This window comes from Suillus subalutaceus (genome assembly GCF_016647625.1).
Source record: "Suillus subalutaceus strain FC151 chromosome Unknown DFJ58scaffold_224, whole genome shotgun sequence".
NCBI classification, from domain to species: domain Eukaryota; kingdom Fungi; phylum Basidiomycota; class Agaricomycetes; order Boletales; family Suillaceae; genus Suillus; species Suillus subalutaceus.
Window position 1 is genome coordinate 50,433 of NW_024540473.1, and position 16,529 is coordinate 66,961.

At 45.6% G+C, this 16,529-nt stretch overlaps 4 protein-coding genes across 4 annotated transcripts; 1 reads left to right on the top strand and 3 right to left on the bottom strand.

The window, feature by feature from the left end:
• Nucleotides 1–13: 13 nt before the first annotated feature.
• DFJ58DRAFT_821102 (uncharacterized protein) lies at nt 14–1,723 on the bottom strand. Its single transcript, XM_041392001.1, has 6 exons — nt 1,112–1,723; nt 963–1,052; nt 836–903; nt 668–788; nt 366–617; nt 14–316 (listed from the first exon to the last, which is right to left on the bottom strand). Exons 1-6 carry the CDS (start codon nt 1,634–1,636, stop codon nt 170–172), a joined length of 1,203 nt encoding a protein of 400 aa, XP_041236391.1. The 5' UTR covers nt 1,637–1,723; the 3' UTR covers nt 14–169.
• Nucleotides 1,724–4,496, bottom strand: DFJ58DRAFT_821106 (uncharacterized protein). Its single transcript, XM_041392002.1, has 14 exons — nt 4,334–4,496; nt 4,238–4,277; nt 4,143–4,188; nt 3,889–4,019; nt 3,729–3,843; nt 3,270–3,549; nt 3,107–3,223; nt 2,819–3,056; nt 2,534–2,771; nt 2,418–2,485; nt 2,269–2,367; nt 2,079–2,217; nt 1,920–2,030; nt 1,724–1,866 (listed from the first exon to the last, which is right to left on the bottom strand). Exons 1-13 carry the CDS (start codon nt 4,434–4,436, stop codon nt 1,920–1,922), a joined length of 1,725 nt encoding a protein of 574 aa, XP_041236392.1. The 5' UTR covers nt 4,437–4,496; the 3' UTR covers nt 1,724–1,866.
• DFJ58DRAFT_821108 (uncharacterized protein) lies at nt 4,497–5,721 on the bottom strand. Its single transcript, XM_041392003.1, has 5 exons — nt 5,686–5,721; nt 5,280–5,503; nt 5,132–5,232; nt 4,885–5,076; nt 4,497–4,834 (listed from the first exon to the last, which is right to left on the bottom strand). Exons 1-5 carry the CDS (start codon nt 5,713–5,715, stop codon nt 4,590–4,592), a joined length of 792 nt encoding a protein of 263 aa, XP_041236393.1. The 5' UTR covers nt 5,716–5,721; the 3' UTR covers nt 4,497–4,589.
• On the top strand, nt 5,722–9,118 carry DFJ58DRAFT_691458 (phosphoinositide polyphosphatase). The gene is made up of 14 exons (XM_041383387.1): nt 5,722–6,232; nt 6,279–6,486; nt 6,545–6,741; nt 6,797–6,897; nt 6,947–7,084; nt 7,144–7,213; nt 7,263–7,494; nt 7,545–7,661; nt 7,715–7,938; nt 7,989–8,120; nt 8,171–8,438; nt 8,495–8,563; nt 8,612–8,809; nt 8,859–9,118. Exons 1-14 carry the CDS (start codon nt 5,857–5,859, stop codon nt 9,076–9,078), a joined length of 2,550 nt encoding a protein of 849 aa, XP_041236394.1. The 5' UTR covers nt 5,722–5,856; the 3' UTR covers nt 9,079–9,118.
• Nucleotides 9,119–16,529: the final 7,411 nt, after the last annotated feature.

Here is a 16,529-nt window from a genome sequence, read left to right on the forward strand (position 1 = left end):
AATTCTCAGCATCCGGGCTTGAAACTTATATATACCAAAATTATTATAATGGCTATGACACTAGCTGTGGGCCTCAATATTTATTGCATATGGTAAGTTTTGTGTAGTGGAATAAACGGAAACGATCAACTGGGCATAGCCTATTGAAGTAGACAGCACCATCTTCATGTCATGCAGTTTCTTCGACCCTCAAGAGTACTTTCTTCCCATACTTTCCCTGGCCTAAGCGCGCTACGAGGTTACGAATCTTTTCAGACGCGCTGACGTCGCTCTCCGTCCCACCAATTGTAAAGACTTCATGGTCGGGGTCCAGAAGCTAGATAGCCGAGATGAGATGGAATACGAGCATCATTCAAGTTCCGTACCTTCCCATCTCGCATGAGGGCAGTCAGTGTCTTGAGCAGTTCCTGGCGTTGTTCTAAGGACTTGTCGCTATACCAACGGGTTTGCCAAAACCCATGGCAAGTAAGGTTCTTGAAAATAAAGAGCGACGTTGGGAGTGATAGAGGTTCCTTGGACATCGCACCGTATGAAACAAGATGTGCATTGTTCCCAAGTAGTCGAGCCATCAGGGTGGTTGTTTTGCCGCTTACACAGTTGAGACCAAGGCGAATATCCTGCATGATGCTACTCAGTTTGTCGAATGGGAAGATGAGGAAGTTGATACCTTGCCTCCAGTCCACGTTTTGACCTTCGCTCTCAAGGACTTGTCGGAGAGTTCGTCATATGTCACAACATGTGTTGCACCCAGTGATTCCAGATGTTGTTTCAGCAGTTCAACATTATCTCTTTGGTTGAATGAGACAAGCCCGTAAGTGTGGTAAATATGACACACCGGTCACGAATGAAGTTGATAGTCTTGTATCCCTTGGCAGCTGCGATTTGGATCACGGCTTGGCCCACCTGAGAAACAGACTGATGTAAGGGTTGCTGCCAGCGCACGAATGAAACTCCATACATACGGCACTGTTCGCACCATTTTGCACAATCCAGTCTCCTTCAACAAGTTGGGCAAAGTCATGCAGCATGTTGTAAGCTGTTGGGGGGTTGACCTTCACCAACGTCAGAGCTGAAGTACGCAAAGTACCCGAGTGACAATGAAGAGACGTACGGTAATCGTAGCAGCCTGTGCCTCAGACAGACCCTGCTTGGGAACCTTCAGAACATCCGACAAGGCAACATTCTTCGCCGACGACCATGTTCCGCTCTGAGCTTTGGTCATAACGACCCAATCATCCTTCTGCAGACCGGCAACACCCTCGCCAATATCCATTACTTTGCCCAGGCCCTCATTTCCCCCCACGAATAGTGGATGATCCTTTACTTGGGAGAGGGAGACATCAGGCTCTGGTTTCGCGGGGTAAACGCCCTCAATAACGTTTATGTCTGCGGGATTGATAGGTGCAAGCAGAAACCTTATGTTCGCCGTGTTCGGAGGCGGAGACGGCAGTTCGGGGAAGGAGAAGGCAGATAGGACGCGAGCTGGGTCACCATTGGTATTGTAGACGATAGCTCGATTACTTGCCAGCACCGACGACGTTGAGAAAGTATTGTTACCAAGTCGCCATGCATGTTGCAACTGCCGAGACCGCTGCCAGGGTGCGAGTGCTCTGGCACATGAGTGAATTGAACTCATTGTAATTGCAACCGTGATTTTCCCTCAGTCAGTTGGAGTTCGGAGTTGTGGTGTGGTGACAACACGGCAAACCAAAGTGTTCGTCGTCGTCGGGATCAGACAAATGAACTAAAGTACTATGATGTACTGAATTGAAATCATAATTTTTTGTATTTTTCGCGTCTTTTTCAGATTCTACCTATTTTTGCGTGTTAGAGATCGATGATCATCGCGATACCCGAGCTAGATCACTGAATGGTATTATGGTATTAAGCATATGAGAACGAGACAAGACAATAAGGACCTACCCAAAAGCAGCATCGATGCAAGCCTTCACATCTTTGTAGCTCACAACGAGACAGCTCTGTTCATCGCGGGAAACGAGCATAATACGCTCGTCTGTGCCAGCGTCGAGCTAGGAAGAGCGTGAGAAGTTTTTTCCAAGCAAATAAATAAGGAGCACCTTATTCAAACAAGCTAAGACATGCGAAAGATTGATGACTGGATTGCCGTTCTCGTCCACTTGGTGAAAGACGTAGTCTCGGAATAGCTTGATGATGTACCTGTCGCCCGTTTCAGACCAACGAGGCTCACGGGCGAACCTGAAACCAAGGTTGAGATGCTCTGTTCAGATTGAGTAGTGGTAAACGCACACGGGTCGCTCATTGATAAAACCAAATTTGCAAAGAAGGCGAACCAAGCGCCCGTTTTCAAGCTCACTCATGAGTTCAGCTTCAAGCCTGTTGACGGAACTAAGTTTGTCGTATGAGCATCGGCACAAGCATAAATTTCTTTCATTTACCTATGCATATCGTCCATTTCGTGGAGTAATCGATTCGTTCCGATCATGTCGATTACTTGTGTGATATTCTGAGAAACGATGAAACGCAGGCTATACCGATAATGAAAAAGACCAACCTTGTGTGGACCTGGTTTAGAGATCAAATAAAGAGCAAGAGCCTTCACGTCACCAGAGTACTGGCGACTCAGCATGTCAAGTGCTTTAGGGAGTGTGTTCATGGCTGCAAGATTATTACAGCAGAGAGCAAACACAAGACGGCCAAACATTGAGAGGTCCTCTTGTTGGGCGACCGCAGTGTCCTGGCGGGGATCGTACATCAGAACGTCTGCAATACCGCACGAGCCAATGTGAATTCTGTGCGCAGATATGAGATGAATTAGATAGGAGGTGAGAGAGCACACCTGTTCTTGCCAGTGACCATGATTTTGGTTGCGTCAACCATGCGTACTGCGAGGCCCGCTTCGTGCACTACTTTGATGGCGCTGGCAATTTGAATCATGTACGACCATAAAGTCACCTCGGGTAATGCTGATGAGAAGGTTGAAAGACGGCCATGCTGAAATACCGGCGGCTTCTGTTTGATGTGCATTTCAAAGAGAGTCTGAGCATTTGGATAGTATTCATATGCGACCACCAAAGCTGGTTTACGTCTGTCAGCGCGAGCGAAGTCGAATAAGGTTCCGACGTACAATTGTCGTTGAATGCACGAGTCGTGAATGCTTCGCGGACACGAACAATGCTTGGATGCTCAACACGCGACCACGTTTCGATAGCTCCAAACGCAGCTTGGTGCATCAACCTGAAATCTGCACAAGTCAACGATGCGGAGTAAATATCCTAGGTATAACAAACTTTCGACGCGACGGAGAGCATATGATACACCATCGTTGGAACTAGTTGCGCGATAGACGGTAGAGTACCAACTGAAGAACTTGCGACGCTCTGTGACAGAAGGTTCAAGAAGAGCTAGGGAATGATACCCCTGGAGTTCATCAGGCAGGTTATGTCCAGGTAATGGGACCAGTTGTGAGGCTTCTGCGCGTTTGTGCAACTCCTCGCGAATTATATCGGAGACAAAATGCGTCGAGGGAAAGGCATTCGGAGTAGGGTGCGAATAGAGATGATAATCCAACTACACACAATAAAAGTAAACATCCCTCCACGCATATTGGCAGGGGAAGCTTACAGGTTGCCTTGCAAACGTAGCCTGTTGAGATTGGTAGAAATTGCCCATTGGTGAGGCATGGTCGTCATAATCCACCTACAGTAGATATAAGCCTAATGAAAAGATATATAAGGACATGTTCGCACCTGCTGATACTGATTAACTAACTGATGCTCCAACGTTTGAGGTGTCTGATTGGAGACAGATTCTCCATAATCATCGTATTCGTCATGATTTGGATAAAAGGTTGAAGGCGAGGGACTACACAAATGTCAGTAGTCGTAGAGTAATACATAGAGGTCGTACGAAGAAGTGAATGGAGACGCCAAAGTCGGGGATGGAGTTGCAATAGCATGAAAAGGTGCTTTTGGAACAAACACAGGAGCGTTGACAGCCTGCGCGGAAAGTGAAGCAGGAAGAGGTGATTCGGACGTGGCCTAGAGAGATTATGAGCGCTCAAGGCAGTCAAAGATCGAAAACCCTCCGCACGGATTGTTTGAACCTTCAACCTGAAGAACTTTGAGAAGAGGTATATACTATCAGACTAGGACTGCACATACCGGTGGGTGATAATAGATACAACCTTTGTCTTGATAACGACAAGATCTGCATGGCGCATTCAAATACTACCTCGCAGCTGAAAAGTTGATTTTACCCATAAATCAATATATTCCTACACTGACGCTGGGGAGAATCTGATGAACCGGGTCAAATTGTGCGTGGATATTGCGCCAATCGAATTCGGTACTACCTCTCTTGGCCTGTAATTTAGCCTTGTCATCATGTTCTGCAGGATTAACAATCTTGATGGCAGAACTTGAGGACTGTGGCCTTGGGCTTGAGAAATAGGCCATAAGAACCTCCAGGTTGCTGCCGCCAGGTGATGTTTGCCGATCAACGGGATCCGAGCGCTGACAAGCAGTGCCAAGCAACCTTTGCCTGGCCTAGGGTTAGGGTTATGACATACAAGCCACAAATTATGTACAGCGTGATATGCCTGCAACAAGTTATTCAACTTTGAGCTTTTTGCACTCTGTCTTATGACTCTCATCCTCCTTCCCGGCTGGTTCAGGCACTAATGATATGACTGGAGATGGACTACGCTTGCGCTTGATGCCCTCCTTATTGTCCTTCTGTTTGGTGCGTTGCTTTGCAAATATAGCCTCAATACCGTCTTTGCGTGTTGCAACGGGCTGGACAAAGGCGGAAGACTCGGTACCCCACTTTTCCAATTTCTTTTGGAACTTGATAGCTGCACATAACCATCAGTGCCCGAGATACAATCAAGGAAGAAAAGAGCACACCATATCAGGCCCCCAACCGGTCGTAACAGTTTGCCAAGCTCGGCGGACCAAGCATTCGAGCTTGTATCAAGCCACTTAGTGACGTCTGCGTCGGATGTAAGAATAACAGGTTGGCGGTCGTGCAGCCAACTAAGTGATGTGCTGGCGCTGGTTGTAATTATAGCAAAAACGTAGTTTGGAATGGTTTCGTCTTCGAGCCGTCAGTATTGTGGGCGGGTAGTCCGTTGGTCAGCAATGATGCGCACCTGAGACGTGATAAAGTCCAGCCATAAGCATCACCTTCCCATCGGCATGTTTCGTGAAGTGTGGAAGCTTGACCTTGCCCTTTGTCTGCCACTCGTAGTACCTGATGGAGGATTAGTTCCAGAACCATTTTGAATTGCAAACGCGCACCCCTGGCTAACAACAACACAGCGATTACTGCTTCGGTATTTGTTCCACATTCCTGCTCCTTCCATGATGTTTTCCGAGCGTGCATTGATAGCTTGTTGGCTTTTCGCATGAACCTTACCATAAGGGATGCCCCACCGCATGGTCTGCATTTGAAGGTCGGGTGAAGAAGCGTTACGCCTGCGAATGACGGGCGCCAGAGAGTTTGGCGCAATGTTGTAGCGGGGCTGTAATTCAGGACGCATCTCATGGTATGCCTACGTGGGTGTTGAGAACACAGAACTCACCACGAAATTGTCTTCGTTCACCCATTCACCAATTTCAAGATTGGAGGATTAATCCAGGTAGAGCGCATTTCAGCACGCTGGTCACGTTAAAACAGCTGAAGCAAGTTGTGATAGAAACTGACCTGCAGACCTAGGGCATATCGTCCACACATGGTTGGCTAAAAGGAAACTTGCAATAGGGGGCGGGCTTGGTCAGCACTCATGATCGGTGCTTGCCGTACCTACAGTAACTTAGGTTGCTGCTGGGTTACAGACTTACAGTACTTGAGTACTTAAGTACCTGCCAGGCTGCCATGGATGGACTAGCGTCACAGTCAGATCCACCAAGCTCATCGACATTCCCGACCGCTGGGTTTCAAGGTAGAGCAGAGTCGTCAGATAAGTCAATACAACCTCCTGCCAATTGTAACTTGCTACACAAATTCTCTGCGTTCAATAAGTTCATTTTATACGAGAACAAGCTACGCTTCTATATTGTCGCCTCTAATGCCTCTGACTCCCGCCACCGGATTGTCAAGATTGACCGCACCTCGCAAACTGACGTTGTCGTCGTCGAAGACGACACCGACTATAGCGGCAAGCAAATGAGCAACATGCTCAAGATGCTGGAGGATGGTAACAAGGGATCTGGTGGGCTTGGCAAGGCACGCGTAATCTTTGGGATTGCAGGTACGCTGCACCAGTGCATTTATCATAAGTCGCTGACCAGACCAAGGATTCGTGAAGTTCACAGCTGGGTGGTACATGATTGTCATATCAAAGCGTTCAGTTGTGGCACTTCTTGGTGGCCACTATTTATACCATTGCGAGAACACGGAGATGATACCTGTCCCATCCAATCACAAGATTGAGCGTCCTGCCGAGGAGCAGCGCCTTGTGAATATGTTTAAGCAAGTTGACATGTCGAAGAACTTTTACTTCAGGTGGGCAATATCCAAGTGCGCGAGCTCTCCTAATTAGTTCCATTATGCCTCAATCTAGTTACTCATACGATATCACTTCTACGCTTCAAAATAACCTCACCAAGCCCGAGCGTTTCAATAGTACCAGATGGCCCTTCAACGATCGATATGTTTGGAATTTTCACATGATCGCTGCACCTCTCAAGGATTCCCCCGCCACTAGCATCCGTCGTCCATGGCTACTGCCACTCATACATGGACATGTAGACCAGGCTAGTAAGTGCATCGGCCTTTTACGCTACCCGTATCGCGATGCTCAGTACGCTACCAGAACTTACTGTACTTGGGCGTGTAGTCTTTGTAACGCTTATTGCCCGTCGGTCACGCCATTATGCTGGAGCTCGATATTTGACACGCGGTGTCAATGAAGAGGTACGGAACCAGTATATTAAATAATCTTTTTCCTCAAGCATCTACCTAGGGAAACGTCGCAAACGAGGTTGAGACCGAGCAAATTGTATCAGAAGCACTAACGACACCATTTTACTTCCCCCCCGCCGGTCCCTCAGCAGGCGAATATCAACGTCGGCCGAGCCCGCAGTATACCAGTTACGTTCAGGTGCGGGCCAACACATCATGCGATCTGTCATAGTTCTTACATCAGTCGCACATTCTTAGTACAGGGGCAGCATTCCCATATACTGGACACAGGAAACTACTAGCATGACTCCCCGACCGCCTATTGAAAGTACGTCCGCTGTGACCATCAACTTACCTTTATCTTGACACATCCCAAGTCAGCGTTGTAGATCCCTTCTATGTCGCTGCATCTCGTCATTTCGATGACCTTTTTGCACGATATGGCGCGCCAATCACAGTCCTCAATCTCATCAAGCGGCGAGAGCCGCAGCCACGCGAATCGAAGTTGTTGGATGAGTATACTCAATGCGTCAAATATTTGAACCAATTTCTGCCGGATGAGTACAAGATGGTCTATCGGGCTTGGGACATGTCACGGGCATACAAAGAGTACGACTTTCACGCCATTTTGGAGCTGCGCTGTCTCAATATGACTGTAGGAAGACACAAGATGTCATAAGCTACCTCGAGGACATAGCGGAGGTATCCATTCAAATGACTGGTTTCTTTCATTCCGGCGTGGAACCACTCGCTCATTGTCTCCATAATGGCAACTAGTGTGTATTACACTCGTCTTTTTCAAATGTAATACTGACTTTGTCATTCCCAGTGAAGAGAACGAACATTGTCGTCGTTCCATCTTGCTGCAGAATGGTGTATGCCGCACAAACTGTGTCGACTGCCTGGATCGTACGAATGCAGCACAATTTGTTTTCGGGAAACGTGCTCTGGGCCACCAGTTGTATGCCCTCGGTGTTGTTGCCAGCCCAAACCTCCCATTCGATTCAGATGCGGTGAACATGTTGACTGAAATGTATCATGACCATGGAGATAGTTGAGTGTGCCGTTTAACTTGTGTTAGGCATCGCTGATCTTTGGTGTAGCCATCGCGCTGCAGTATACCGGCAGTGCACTTGTGAATCGGGTAGAGACATATCGCAGGATGCCTCACTGGAATAGTCACTCGAGGGATATCATCGAAAATATCCGCCGTTTTTATGCCAACTCTCTTCTTGGTACCTACTTGTCTTGAACTCACCCACCCATAACTGACAAGTTCCTCTAGACGCAGACAAACAAGCAGCAATTAATCTCTTTCTTGGCGTGGCAGCTGAACGCAGCTTGGTGCTTCCCCCGAAACGCGGTCAGTATCAGAAATGGTTCCAGAAGCGGCATCTCCAGGTGTTGTACGATGTTATGGAGTGCTCGTCAGCGTTGTGCGACTTCGTGAACGTCGGCGGAGAGTTTTGGGCGGAGTACTACCGACCGCTCTTATTTACTTCACTAGGAAAGCACTTTGCGTACTCCATGAATAGCACATTGAAGCTACCAGGGTGAGCAGTGCTGTACAGTGGCGAATTATTGCTAATGTATCTGTCATCATCCACAGGAAGACTCTGAAGGACATTGCTTACAGTCCATTTCTCCCTCACAGCACTCATCCAACACACCATCCACGGTACGTATTCGACTTAGTCTACGGTATTTCATGCAAACTATTTTCCAGGCTCATGGCTGGAGTTCGTCGTTGGATCGGCACGTATCCTTCGTCTCAGCACGGGTTTTCTAAGAAGGCATTGAGCTCCAAACAAGAGGTGTTGAAATCAGACCTACCTTCCACTGACGATCCTCGTTCATCAGCTGCGCTTGCCAAGAGGTTGTTGCATCCAGATGTGCCAGTCGAGGAGCAGACAGAGTATCTGAAGTGAGTTTGTCTGGATTATAATAGAGACAGTAGCTAAGCTTATTTTCAGATATGTTGATCAGTGCTTTGCTTTGCTAGAGGCATGTAATGATGAAGCAGAACCTGAAGACAAAGAAATATATGAAAGGTTTGTCAGAAAGTCAAAAGGTGTTGTAGAGGAGGGTAATTCACTTGACATTTATGTTACTTATGTTAGAACCATGGAGGCAGAGGATGTAGGTACTTGTGAAGAGGACTTAGTGGCTACTTATGAGCAATGGCTGGGATAGACAATATGACACTTGAACTATTTTTTTTTTGAAAACAAGACTGTCTGCTGGCAGGTGTGATGGTCATGTTTCTTCATTTTGTCATTTTGTTTGATGATGGAAGTGGGGAACATCATTTACTAAGAGCCAGTTCGGCAACTCGATGTTGGGGTGTATTTGCCATGTTGCACATCTGGTGCAATGTGAGTTGCACCGGCATGCTCCCGGCATATAGTCAGAGCTTGAATGTAATCCTAGGTTAGACGACTGTATCCCTGGGCTTGTGAATCCTTCATAGTACTATGGAGTCCCTACCCGAAGTCTTTCCAGGGCTTCGTCTTCAAAACTGGTCTCAGGTTCACCATAAAATCATACAGTATGTAGTACTTCTACTCAGCATTCTCATCCATGCCTCCGGCAGTCTTGTAGCATCTATGCACCCAAGGGACCCACAACCCTACCATACATCAGCGCTTTCTGGTGAAGCATGGGTGGTCGAATTACTCACTGGTCATCCGGAGCACATTCATTGTGAGCTTGGAGTGCATGCCCATGTCTTTGCAGAGCTCATATCAGAACTCCGTACCCTTGGGTATTCTGACTCCAAGTTTGTCTCTCTAGAGGAGCAACTCGCCATTTTCCTGTATGCCGCTGTCACAGGCCTGTCAATCAGGCATATTGGTGAAAGATTTCAGCATTCCAATGAGACAATATCTCGGTGAGTGTCATATTTTCATGGACTGGACTCATTTGTCACACTATATCTAGATACTTTAGAAGGATGCTTGTAATTCTATCAACCCCGCCATTCTATTCAAAATATGACCACCTCCCATCAGATGAAGCAGTTTCTTGCAAAATTCGCCAGAATCCCAAATTCTGGCCATTTTTTAAGGACACCATTGGGGCGCTTGATGGGAGCCATATCCATGCTACACCTCCTGCACTTGAATGTGCTGCCTACCGCGATCGCAAAGGTCTTGTCTCTCAAAACTGCCTGTTCACATGCGACTTCGACATGAATTTTACCTATGTCCTTACCGGTTGGGAGGGATCCGCCACAGATGCATGTGTTTTTGAGGACGCATCTACCAAAGACCTTAAGATCTCCCAAGAAAAATACTTTCTAGCTGATGCTGGTTACCCTCTATGCCATGGACTCCTGATACCATACCGTAATGTCTGCTACCATCTTGCTGAGTGGGGACGAGTGAGTGTAAGGTAAGACAGTCCATATTCTTCAGAATGCACACTAACATTGATGGTAGGCTGTGCAATAAAGAGGAGCTATTCAATCTTCGCCATGCCATGGCAAGGAACATCATTGAACATGTCTTCGGCTGTCTTAAAGCATCGCTTCCGCATCCTCATCCTCACACCAAGGTATAACTTAAACATTCAAGCGCAGATTCCAGCTGCTCTATGTACAATCCACAACTTTATACACCTGCACGACCCACAGGAGGGTCCTATCCCAGATACTAACTCAGATGGGGATCCGGCTGAGGATGAGACTGACCCACATGAGGCAGTGGTACCAGAGGAAGAAACAGCAGATATTGAAATGAGCCGCTTGCGTGACAACATTGCTGAAGACATGTGGGCTCAATATGGGCAAGTTTTGCGTGAACGAGTACTAGCAGATGGTGATGACTTAGATGAAGAGGACTTACTTGGCCTGGATGGTGATGACAACTGCAGACGAGGATGAGGGCGCAGATGCAAACAATGATATTCATGTATAGTTCTTACGTGTGTATCAGAACCCAATGCTACATGATTGTGGACTCGAAAATGATGGTGGGACAACAAACAACAAAGCAGACAGAAAACAGCACGACAATCACAGAACATACAGCCTAAGATACATTGTACAAGTAAGGGACAAGATGTGAAAGTGATACCTACTTCGCTGTGTGAGCCTCAAGAAGCGCCTTGATATAAGAGCGGCGTGGTCCCAGTGGGCTTTGCACATAAATCTCCATCGCCCGCTCATTGCTTGTAAAAATTAGTAACAGTCGGCCTAAGTCCTCTGCAGGCACCTCCACGTCTTCGGTTTGCATAAGGATCATGGCACGATCAAGAGCGGTTGCAACCAAGGGGGGAGGGGGTGGAGGAGGTGGAGGAGGTGGTAGTGGTGGTGCAGGCGCAGGCACTGCAGTGACGGCTTTTTCGAGAATGTTACCAATGCGGTTGATGGAACCCTGCATGCCAACAACAGCAGTGGCAGGTGAAACCTTCAACCCTCATGCTGCACTGGTCATCATTGTGACCGCACTGTCACCGTGACATCCAGATCAGCGATTTTTTTGCAGGAGGGGGTGCTGATACCAAGGTAGAGGACGGCAAGGGACCAGAAAATGATGGATAGCTGGATAGGTGAGTTGATGATTCCATGTTGCACGATGCATCATCATGAGTGCGTTTTCCAGTGCCAATACTGGATGCAACAGTGGAAGGAGGCAAGATGGGAAGACGAGAAGCATTGAAGTTGGTATCGTGAGGCAGTTCCATGGTAGCAGCAACAGGGTCAGTATTGGCACTGGCAGCTGATGCGATGATGGTTGCAGCAGCAGCAGTAGTGATGACATGCTCTGCGCCAGGCTCAACATCATCGTCAGCCAGTACTGGAGCTGCAGCAGCAGCCGGATGAAATGCGTGAGTTCCCTGAGCGCCAGTGCCATTTGGGAAGATCTCAGCTAGTTTGTCGTAGTATATCCACCCGCTGTTGGCAAATGGCCACATTGAAGCGCGGGATGTCTATTTGATATATTAGATTACAGTAGATAGCTTTGAACAGGGGATGCACACTTGATGTGACGTAGTTATTGAATACCTCTAATGCAGTCCTTCCTTCGATTCCAGCGCCTCTGGTATTATCCCAGTGAGCTCCTGAGACGTTGCAATAGTTTTGGATCTCTTAGTATATCCCTCTGAGCTGGTACAGGGGTAGATATTAGTAGAATGGGACGTAGAGAATCTCAATGCACTCACCGTGTTCCATTTACTTCTACAGCGTTTATTTGTCTTTGGAGGGCCTGCAGTTAGCAGGTCGGCCCTTGCAAGGGCAGTTGCTGCTGAGGTAAATGTAGACAGCTTGAAACCACCATCCCCAACCTCGGATTTGTTGCTGACTAGGTGATTGAGAAGAGTGTTTGTCTCTGCTACATTCCATTGCACTTTTGGCTCAGCTGGTACTGGTACGACAGTAGCAGTATTTGGCTCGGTAGCCATTATAACAGTAGTAAATTGGCCGCAAATAGATACAACAGCGACAACCGATGAATAAACTAGCTTGCGGAGGTGAGGGTCGAGCCAGTTTATTGTGGTGCTAGTCAGTAGATAGGGAAGGTTCAAGCTCCAACTGACCAAAGGAATATGCCGGGAGCATGCCGGTGCAACTCACATTGCGCCAGATGTGCAACATGGCAAATACGCCCCAACATTGAGTTGCCGAACTGGCTCTAAGGTCACACTTTAATGGTCATTTTGTCGGAAATTTCTAGTGAGCCTCTGAAGACATTTTAAGACATTTTAAGGGCACTTTTCACATGGTACCCTTTTAAGGCATGCTAACTGCAGGTGGGAGGGAGACAGGACATGCCAGAACCCAGTTGATTTGCTGCAGGTGGAGGATGTACCTGGACCCAGTGTGACAGTCATATCAGCACTAGGCACATATGATTGTTACAGCTATATTTTACCTTGTCTAGGAAAAAGGAGTTAAAACACTAATCACTAACTTCCTCATTCAACAACTCAACTGCCTTAGGATCACTTTTCTCCCATAGCGTGCTGTCCGGTGTCATCCATGGTATGTGATCCATACCATGACATATACACAACAGCAGTGACAGGGAAGGTAGAAGACACCTGACTGATTCCTATCACCAAGTTACCTTATCATTTTTCATTAATATTTCTTAGCTAGTATTTTCCCTTTCAAAACTTCACTCACTGCAGGCATATTCCCATTTTTCTCCCAAAAACATCCAAAAAACATTGATTGAAAAGATAGAAATTTCCTCTTATGTTGCCTATCAAAACATTGAAAAAAATTAATTCATGTGTTAAATATTTTTTGTGCATGGGACAAAATGCAAAAATTCATCATGTTCCTTCAAGGATAATACTGGATTTTCCATCTATTTTCTTTTAAACAGCAGTTTACAGTGAGGTTAAATTTCTGGTCTGTGTTTTCAAATATACACAAAACATTTGAAAAACATAGTATATTTGCACAAAAATTTAACATTATCATAAACTGCTATTAAAAAGACAATAGATAGAAAATCCAGTATTATCCTCAAAGGAACATGTCCAATTTCTGCATCATGTCCCATGCACAGAAAATCTTTAACATATGAATTATTTTTTTTCAATGTTTTGACAGGTAACATGAGAGGAAATTTCTATCTTCTCAATCAATGTTTTTTGGATGTTTGTTGGAGGAAAATGGGAAAATGCCTGCAGTGACTCCTATTTTTTCTATGTATTTCTATTTTGTTCCATGAGATTCTATCTCTTTCTATTTTTTCTAGGCACATTTAGCCACCAGACTTTTCCTCAAGCCACCAAACATGTTAGTAATCATGTCATGTGACTGGGAAATACTCTGATTTGTAAGGATTTAACTTGACTCATCATGTTTGGTCATGATTCGTCATGCTTTGTAAAACTTGCAACTGTATTTGTAATCCACTTAGTCATAAGGCTGATTCAGCACACCTAAGGACTTGGTTTGTAAGCACATTCTTACCAATCCATGTGATGACTCATGCTTTTCATTTTTCATTCTTTGTAATACTACACTTCATTTTGTATGTACATTAGTAAACAAGCTGACTCAACACAAGTTTGTAAGCACATTCTTACCAATCTATGTGATGAATCATGCTTAGTAAGATGGCCTCCCAAAAGGTATATAAGGAGCCCATTTTCACCCATGCAATTTAAGCTTCCCACTTTAACTCTTTTCTCAAACCATGTGAGAACCAGTAAGATCTAAGTGCAGGCCATTCAGCAGCCTTGAAGTTAAGAATAAGAAACATATATTCAGGTTATATACTACCTTACAGGGGTTGTATTTAAGTATAGAATTACAATCTTTTGGAAAGTGAATAAAGATAAATAAGAAAAGGATCTTTGATTATGTATATATTTTATACTTTTCCACTCTTTGCCTGAACTTTTTATTTATTTTTGACTATATAACAAAGTACAGCTACCTAGCTAAAGTTTATCAGCACTACTTTCCTCTCTCTTTTTCAGGAAGGGAGACACGAATCACGAGACACACTTCACAAATCCACGGGCACACACTTGCCAAAACACGTACAAACTTCACACTCAGTATTTCGAGACCATGAGGTTTAAACTAACCAAGGAACAAGAAGGAGAATATTGAAAGACATTCCTCCCAAGAACTCAGCACATTATCTACCACGAAAACTAGAAAAGTCATAGACCGTGTACTTAAGGACTGGCAAGAAGTCTTATCCTGTATAGTTGTGTTGTCACTATATATGCGTTGTCACTATATATGCATTGTATATAAGACCCTTAAGTAACAAGACACCGGTCTGATGCCTAGGTACTCTGTCCTCCCATGTCCATCCTATGTCCACCTATCTCCGCTGGTGCATTATTAGTACTTACTTGTCACTACTAATTGGTTGCAGGTCTTATTACATGTATCCTCGTGTTCTGCAGTGCTACATGTCTTATTACCTGTAGATGCATTGTGCTCTTGCCTGCATCACTACTATTCTCACCTATGTATCCCGAACATTTACGCAGTATGATAAAATGGCTCATTGTACATAGTTACTGTATGAACTCACTTCCCTTCTCCAGACCTTTGCTGGTGTGTCGGAGTCACCTTAGTCGCTATATCTCAGTCTTTGGTGCAATCAACTCCGCTCTTGCTCATCCTCTCTGATCCCGTGTCGCTTAACCTGCTTCAAGTGCACATGTTAAGACTGTACTCAAGGGTATCAGATCCAAAGGGCTTTGGCCTCAGCTCGTGCGCTGTGCCCCTTTCCTGAGTATTGCCCCTTATTTCAGAGTACTGAAGCATTGCGTCTAGTGAGACGGATAAGTATCATAATGGATCTGTTGAGGTGATCTCAACCTGGCTGGGCTGATATGAACTATCTAAAAATGCTCAACCAGTATAAGTGAGTCTTGGCTTTGCCTAGCTGCTATACTCGCAGAATGCAAGAACGTTCGACCCTAAAGGGGACTGCTACTGAACACAGAACCAGATGAATGAAAGACCCTTGTAGTGCGAAGGATGCACGAAGGCACAAGGAGAAAGGCGAAGTAAGCACGAAGCGTGAGAGTGTGTACTAGGGTACACATGAGCTGTGAGAAAGTGCGCGCTAAGGCGCGTGTTGTGTGGGAGAATACTGGATGAGGAAACAGATGTGCAAAGCGAGTGCAAATGCAGAGCGAGTGTTATAACGAGCGCGGATAATAGTCTAGTATAGCCGGATAACGATAACCATTGGAAACACAAAGTGCGCCCAAGTGGTGACTACTACTTTAAAGTAAAACCCAATAGCGGGGGAAGTACAGCAAAGGGGAGTAATAATGATGAAGTAGTAAGTCAGCAAACTTTATACTATGGAAATCACATCGGAAGCGGAAGGGATAGGAGCAGTAAGCAAACCACGAGGTGAGGGATATGATGTACCAATGAGGTGGATGGACATAGACGGACATTCCTGGATGATAGGCGATGCAGGGCACTTAAGTGTGAGAAAGCACGCAAGGTGTGCGTGTGGGAATGCTGCACATTGTGTGGGAAAGTATCGCGCCTATGGCGCGTTTTGCTGGGAAAGCTGTGCGTGATATGCAGAATTGACTGAAGACATAGTGGAAGTCATATGGATGATGGTGTGAGTTGTGCAATGAAGGCCAATTGTCATGAGTTGTGAAAAGGTGCGAAATGTGCCCATAACAGCCTGCAGAAATGCGAGTCTCTACACCGTTAAGGCTTCCGGATATCGGACGTATAGAGTAACGGCTAATCCGGTGTCATGCATGGTATGGAGTTCATACCATGACATATACGAATAGCAGTATAAAAGGAGATGAGTAGAGGAGTGTACAAAGGATATACTTCCTACTTACATAAGCTTTGTTTCTATTTATTTAGTTGTATTTGTAGTTTCTGTCTCTTTCCATTATTTGTTTATGTTTATTCAGCCACTTGATTACATCAGTGAGCCACTCAGATATATTTGTAAGCATGTCATGTGACTGGTAATATTCTGATTTGTAAGGACTTTCCATGACTCATCATGTTTTGTCATGATTCGTCATGCTTTGTAATATTTGACAGTGCTTTGTAATATTTCACTCATGTACTTTTAGTAAGCAGCTGATTCAGCACACCAAAAGGCTTGGTTTGTAAGCATAATCTTACCAATCCAGTGATGACTCATTGCTTAGTAAGGATGATTTCT